Raw genomic sequence first — 7,694 nt, forward strand, 5'->3', positions numbered from 1 at the left:
GTTTTGAGAATATGGGGGTTAAAGGTTGGATTGTTTCCAGATTTCGAAAAAGTGAGACTATTTTCAGCAGAAAAGACAAATGTGAGATTATTAGTTTCCATTTTTCATTAAACGAACATATTAGGCCTTATTGAAACTTATTAGACTTAATTAAACTTATTGACCTTATTGAAACTTATTGGACCTTATTAGACCGGCCTTATTATTAGACTTGATTAGAACTTATTAAAAGACCTTATTTAACTTATTGAAACTTATTAGACTTTATTTAATTAACTTATATCGTAATTTATCTTAACTGTACTGATCTGAATTTATCAGAATTTAAAGACCTGAAACTTATTTTTATAAGACAATGGGAAGATAACAATCCCTTAATATAATGATAATATAATGGAATTGACAAACATTAATAATTCATCAGTTATATTAACTTTTATGAAACACTATTTAAAAGCTAATAACTCCCCTCCACTACCAACTTGCCAAACACAGTGTTTTGACTTGGTAAATAAACTAAAAAGATACTCCCAAATATGTATTGCACATCAAGTGTTAACTTGTAATAAAATAATTAAAAATTATTAATTGATAAAATTGTTTTAATCACAAAATTACACCATGTAAAAATTATTACAGCTAACTCATAATAATGTTCTGAATCTGTTGATCTTTAACCTAACTTGAGTAGTATAAAGGTAACCATATTATTATCCTTTAGTAAACTTAATATCTCCGTTCCACAATTTTCCACATGGGATATGCTCTTCATGGCACAATGTTTTAAGGAAAATGATTTAGACACACCTCTATATGAGAAAAAAGCATTGGTAACTGCGCTCTCACAATGAGTGTGTCAAAATCAAATTTGAATGTTTCTAAACCAGTTTCAGCAACTATTTTAAATAATCCACTAAAAACCACTAATTTACCTTTGTGTCATTTATTATCATTAAATTATTATCCCACCAACTTTACTTTAACAACAAACTTAGAGCACCAACATCGGATATTTTCCCATTCCTTTCCCATGCTTTTTGGTCTCCTTTTAGTCTCCTCATGAATGTTGGTACTTGGAAAAAGGTTACTTTTAGGGAAAGGAAATTGGAGTTTCCTTTCTATGGAAAGGAATGACTTCCTCGGCCCATGCGCCATGCAACATGCAAGAATTAACAAAGCAGCAGTACAACGGCTATGTTTCACAATCTCGTTTAATTAATGTGTCGGTTATTAATTATTATTAACAACATTTACAACATTAATAATAATTAAGTATATTAATAAATATATGTAAATTGAAAAGGGAATAAATGGTGGGGTATATATAAGTAGGAGAGAGAAAGTGGGAAAGGGTACTAATTGATGTTGGGAAATTTTGAGGGAAAGGATGAGTAAAAGAATGGAGATAGTGGGAAGTGATGTGGAGGAAAGAGAAGGTGATGTGTCAAGTGTAGGAAAGGAGAGAGAAAATGGGAAAGGATGAAAACGTCCCCAACAATAATGATGCTCTTAGCTTACTACTCTTTTTCTTTTTCCTTAAACATTGCCATTGGATTTGAGCACATATGTGGATTAGTACAAGGAAAATGTTATATACAACTCTAATCGCTATGTATAAGAGGCTAAAAGAGGAAATATAATTAATTATTTTCATAAATACATTGATTTATACGTAATTTTGTCATAAATCTCTAAACTACAACCAATTAATAAAAGATATTTAATATTTATTTGTATCTGTAAAGACTACATATAAGTATATAACATTACCCTTAATACTACCGTACAAACATTAACAAAAACATACAGTACAAGTTGTTAAAACAGGTTAGCCCGGTGGCCGTGGCCGTGACTTGTGAGGCATCAAACAATTAGGTAAGTTAGTAAGTAGGCTGTAGGCTGTAGGCTGTAGGCTGTAGGCCATAGGCGCAAGTAACGTAGACATTTACGTCCTGTTCCCTCCTCCTTTTAAATTTTCAGTTGCATTCCCATTATCTGAATTTTGTATTCAAATCAAATAAAATAATAAAAAAATAATCGCGAGATACTCTGGCACTCTGCTGAGCTGTAACCTTTATATAACGATGCCATCTCTGATCTGTTCATAAACATTTAAACAAATACATTCATCAAATTTAATTTTATTCCAAACACGCCTCCAAATTCTGATCATTTGAGAGGCAGAACTCCGGCCGCCGTCGACGGTGGCGAACGATTTTCGAGGAGAATAAACGAAGCAATTGCAACCTTTTTTTTTCTTACTTCGTTAATCTTCGAGAATGTTGTTCGATCAGTACATTATTGGAGTTGGAGGGGTGATCGCTTTATTGTTGACCGTGACGTTTGTCTGGAATATTCGATCGAGTAAGAGGAGAGAGAATAAATGTTCGTCGGAAAATGGTGTTTCCGGCGTAACTACCACCGCTGTTTTTGCTGGTGAATGTAGATCCGATGTGACTAGTTCTGACGTCATTATTGTTGGTGCTGGTGTCGCTGGTGCTGCTCTTGCTCATACTCTTGGAAAGGTCATATGATTTTTGAATTTCGTTTGTTTTTTTTTTTTTTTTTTTTTTTTTTTTTTTTTTTTTTTTCTCGTTGACCTGTGTTTATAATTTTAGTTCTAAATTGATATGCTAATTTAAAATTTAATTCGTTAATTCAAAGGATTATGCGTAGTACTTAACTATTTAATTTCGAATTTAGTAAACAACTGTTTTGTATTCTTTCCATTTCTAAAAGTTCTTCCTTTTCAGATTGTTTCACCAAAAAAAGTTAGAAACATGAATTTTTAGAGACGGAGGGATATATAATTGATTAACAGGATTTCATTTATTTGTTTGCAAGCTTACTTGGTTAATTTAAGAAAAATAAATACGAAGAATTTTTAGAGACGAGGGAGTATACAATTGATTATCAGGATTTCAATGATTTGTTTGCAAGTGTTTTTATTCTATTTGCTGGTTGATTTGTCAAAAAGTCAAAATAGGTACAATTTTTAGAGATTGAGGGAGTATTCAAAAATTTGTTTGCAGTGTTTTTACTTTATTTGTTGTGATTTGTTGAGTATGGCTTGTTAGAATAATTGCTGAATTAGAAACTTGAAATTTTTTTGTAGGATGGTAGGCGAGTTCACGTTATAGAGAGAGACTTAGCAGAGCCTGATCGTATTGTTGGCGAGCTTTTACAACCAGGAGGATATCTCAAGTTAATTGACTTGGGACTTGTAGGTAAATAATTACTCCTATCAAGTTATTATATATCTCTACGGATTTATTGTCTTGTTACTCGTTCAATCACGCTATCATTGTGACAATTAATTTGGGACATGAGGATGTATTTGATATAACAATACATCCTTTTTCCGAATTTCTTGGAAACAACTTTGGAACAATGTTTAGTAACAATTACCATGGATTAATGTTGATTGTGAGTATTTCCATTTTATTGGTGTGATAACAGATTGCGTGGAAAACATTGATGCTCAACGCGTATTTGGTTATGCTCTCTTCAAAGATGGAAAAAATACTAAACTTTCTTACCCTTTGGAGAATTTTCATCAAGATGTTTCTGGGAGAGGGTTTCATAATGGCCGTTTTATTCAGAGGATGAGGGAGAAAGCTGCTTCCTTGCCCAAGTATGTTATGATGTTCTTGTCTTTTGGATGATTTTGTTTCTATTTTTTGTTGATACATTATATCAAACCTGTTTTTGTTTGTCTTTGGTTCAAAGTTTATGATTTTGATCAATTTTGTCATTGTTATGTTCCACTTGTGTAGTTCTCATCTTATTATCAGATTGGGATTTTAAACTTGAATTCATTTCTGGGAAAAAATTGAGGTTTTTGAATGACATTTTAAAGCGTTGTCCTAAACAACTTAATGTTTAGGCTCGAAATGTGATTTTTTTTTTCTCTTCCCGAGTCTCTGTGAGATGAAATTTGAGTTTCAACAAGCTGTTATGCATGAATTTATCTATTTATTTATTTTAAGTAATAATTGGATACTACTTGGAATACTTGGATTACTCAGTTGGATTACTCGGTAATTTGATCATTATTTTGTCTCAAATTATATATGTAATATTATCTTGTATTGTACATATAAGTCACTATTGTACTATATACATACATAGTGTGATAAAAAGTATTTTCCACAATATGTCATACTTCGTATGAAATTATGAACTGTTAACTTTGGCTTAATTATAGCCCATTTCACAAAAATATGCTCATCTCAGGAAATATGTAAATATAAAAATTACAGAGTACATCACTAAAAACAAAATTGATTATGTAACATTGGCGGTGGAATATCAGGGAACAAATGTTCAAAGTGAATAAATGAATATTTATTGAGTGAATTTGGTATATGATTTGCCCTGAATCTGAACTTTGTTTTGGACTACAAAATTTTACTTTAAATAATTTTACCATATCCTCTCCAGAAATTAAGCTAACTTTAGTCTATGAACTATCCGTACAATTTCTTTATTAATAACATCATAGTATAGTGGTTTATTATCTATTTACTTCTAGATATTTGTGTCTTTTAAAGTCGATCAACATTTTTGTATAAGTTATCTAGTTCTTAATCAAAGAGTAAGGGATAGCTCAAGTGGTTAGAGCTTCCCTCTCGATTCCAGAAGATCTTGAGTAACTGTTAAGAAAAAAATGGAAAGAATACTATCTTATACATTAAAATAATAATAATAATAAATAAAAAAGTAAAATGCTTGCATCAATGATTAAACTCTAGTCTCTTGATTACAAAACTCACCTCACTCACCAAGAAGGCAACAATTGAAAGTAAAATGTTGCAAGTTTAATTTAATACGTAGTAGTCATTTTGCACTTATTCAAAAGTAGGGGCTTGAATGAAGCCATAGGGGTTTGAACCCGCATCTACATCCTTTACAAGCAAGGCTTTAGCCACTGCACCATCTCATTTGATATGAACCAATGTTCACAAGATTATGTATTTGAACTTTTTTTTTTTGTAAAGTGGGTTGTCCCCCCTACCGTATCTTATCAATTAATTTCTTAGGAAAGAGTGTTCAACATGGAGGCTTACAATAATAGAAAAAATATAAATAAATGTAAGATATAGCAATTACTTTGAAAGTATTACCTGCTAAGATGATGAAGTTTGAATTTTGCCTTTTTCATTGTGTATTTCGGTTTGAGAGCCATTGTGTACAGAATAGATTTTACTTGGGACTCATTGAACTTTCTTTTCTCCAGTGTGCAATTAGAGCAGGGCGCAGTTACCTCCCTTGTTGAAGAAAATGGGATAATTAAGGGTGTGAGGTACAAGACCAAAGCTGGACAGGAGCTATGTGCATATGCACCCCTGACCATTGTGTGTGATGGTTGTTTCTCAAATTTGCGTCGCTCACTCTGCAAACCTAAGGTGATTTTCTGTGAAAAACTATACATATTCTATTTCTCAAATCCTGTTGCTTACTTCAGTGTATTTATGTATATCTTTCAAAAAGCTTTGAACTAATTCATAAAGCTTTGTTTCTGGCAGATAGACCAGCCTTCATGTTTTGTGGGGCTCGTTCTGGAGAACTGTCAACTTCCTTATGAAAACCATGGACATGTTGTTTTAGGAGATCCATCCCCAATCTTGTTCTATCCAATTAGTAGTACAGAAGTCCGGTGTCTTGTTGATGTACCAGGAGAAAAAGTTCCTTCTGTTGCTAGTGGTGAACTGGCTAAGTATTTGAAGACTGTAGTTGCTCCCCAAGTATGTAGATCCCTAAAAAGCTTTGTTTATTGTCACTTATATTATTAGTGCTCCTGGGAGTACTTACAAAAGCTGTGTTTTTTACTTGTACTTTTAAAGTTATTAATTAACTGATCTGCCATTTCAGATACCTCCACAGTTGTATGATGCCTTTTTCACAGCCATTGATAAAGGAAACATTAAATCAATGCCAAATAAAAGCATGCCAGCAGCTCCTCTTCCTAAGCCCGGGGCATTACTAATGGGAGATGCATTCAACATGCGCCATCCTTTAACAGGTGGAGGAATGACTGTAGCTCTGGCTGATATTGTACTGCTGCGAGATCTTTTGAGACCGCTGAAGGACTTGAATGATGCAACTAGTCTCTGCCGATACCTGGAATCCTTCTACACTCTGCGTAAAGTAATTATTTTATCTCTTTCGAATGTTTTAGTGGTTACACCAATATTGACTGTTTATTAGTTATTAAATAAAGTTCATTTGATGATATGACGAATCATACTTTGAAGGGTGAAGATTGAATTTTCTTGTTTATTTTGGCTGTTACTAGGTACTTGGAGATCGTAGTGTTTTAATTATTTTAGCTATGATTCATTCATTCAAAAAAAAAAAAAAAAAAAAAAAAAAAAAAAAAAAAAAAAAACGTGTTTTATCTATCACATGAATACCCATGTCTCTGCAAGGGTTCACTGATTTGGCTCACCAGGTTGCATATAGAGGTTTGTGTACTGTTTAGAACTGACTCAATTATTTTTTGTGATTTGCAGCCAGTGGCATCTACTATCAACACATTAGCAGGTGCTTTATACAAGGTTTTCCGTGCCTCCCCAGATCAAGCTAGAAAGGAGATGCGCCAAGCATGCTTTGATTATCTAAGCCTTGGAGGTGTCTTTTCAAATGGACCCATCTCTCTTCTGTCTGGGCTGAATCCTAAGCCATTGAGTTTGGTTCTTCATTTCTTTGCTGTTGCCATTTATGGAGTTGGTCGCCTACTACTGCCTTTTCCCTCTCCTAAACGCTTATGGATTGGAGCCAGATTGATTTCTGTATGTCCAACTTTACTTTCATTCTGTTTGTTTCCTGAAAGAGGATTTATGTGTTCCATTGAGTGAATCCTGTTTTAATTATACTTGATGAATGTTCTTGATCTGATTTTCTCTTTTACAGGGTGCATCCGGAATCATATTTCCAATTATTAAGGCAGAAGGGGTGAGAAAAATGTTTTTCCCTGCCATAGTTCCTGCATATTACAGAGTTCCTCCTGTTAATTCATGACCTCTGTAACATCTTCATCTTCTTGTCGTTGTTGACACCCCTTAAAAAATAAGAGGGGCTCACTGCCAGTGCAACAAACTCGAATTATTGTCGCTGTATCATTGTCTTCGTTTCATGATCTGAAATTACAGAAATTTGGATTGGAAGGTGCAATTTTGGTTATTTGTCATCTTGATTGTGATGTTCAAATTGTATATATGTCAACATGTATCAATTTTAGGATAGAAGGTGTTCTACTGTTCTTTTCTTTTTGGATATTTTTAGATGATGTTTTTTGGAGAATAAATTGAATTTTACTTTAATTTTCGTGGGAGGACATATGAAATTTGTTATTTTGACGTCCCTTTGAAGTCTGAACATAAATGCAATGATGATATTGTACTAGATTGACAATTCAACCTGCTTTCCAAGGGTGAATTCATTAACACTACGAGTATTTTTGAAATTGGATAATGCTACTATATGCATATAAGTCTTAAATACTTTTTAAAAAAGTTTAGAAATTCATAACAAAAACACGTATAATTAAAAAAACATGTTTTTACAGAAGGTTTTGTGTAGAATGGACTTACGTGAGTCTGGTTTATAATGCACACATTCATCCCCACCCACTGCCACCCAAGTCAGCCCATATCACCGCTCGCTTTCACCGCCATTCCCAAATCCTTTGC

General features: G+C 33.2%; 1 protein-coding gene across 1 annotated transcript; it reads left to right on the top strand.

The window, feature by feature from the left end:
- The first annotated feature begins 2,047 nt into the window (after nucleotides 1–2,047).
- LOC145590838 (squalene monooxygenase SE1-like) lies at nucleotides 2,048–7,328 on the top strand. Its single transcript, XM_081647227.1, has 8 exons — nucleotides 2,048–2,525; nucleotides 3,116–3,227; nucleotides 3,460–3,634; nucleotides 5,240–5,408; nucleotides 5,529–5,747; nucleotides 5,875–6,150; nucleotides 6,516–6,794; nucleotides 6,916–7,328. Exons 1-8 carry the CDS (start codon nucleotides 2,280–2,282, stop codon nucleotides 7,021–7,023), a joined length of 1,584 nt encoding a protein of 527 aa, XP_081503353.1. The 5' UTR covers nucleotides 2,048–2,279; the 3' UTR covers nucleotides 7,024–7,328.
- The last annotated feature ends 366 nt before the right edge of the window (nucleotides 7,329–7,694 follow it).

The sequence above is a fragment of the Chenopodium album genome, chromosome 18 (genome assembly GCF_948465745.1).
Source record: "Chenopodium album chromosome 18, dcCheAlbu1.1, whole genome shotgun sequence".
In the NCBI taxonomy this organism is placed as follows: Eukaryota; Viridiplantae; Streptophyta; class Magnoliopsida; order Caryophyllales; family Amaranthaceae; genus Chenopodium; species Chenopodium album.

Bases quoted from the DNA above. Each gene is read 5' to 3' on its own strand.
- LOC145590838 (XM_081647227.1), top strand. From the start codon at position 2,280: ATGTTGTTCGATCAGTACATTATTGGAGTTGGAGGGGTGATCGCTTTA. The intron at 3,228-3,459 runs GTAAATAATTAC...GTGTGATAACAG, and splicing joins AATTGACTTGGGACTTGTAG to ATTGCGTGGAAAACATTGAT. The intron at 6,151-6,515 runs GTAATTATTTTA...TGTGATTTGCAG, and splicing joins CCTTCTACACTCTGCGTAAA to CCAGTGGCATCTACTATCAA.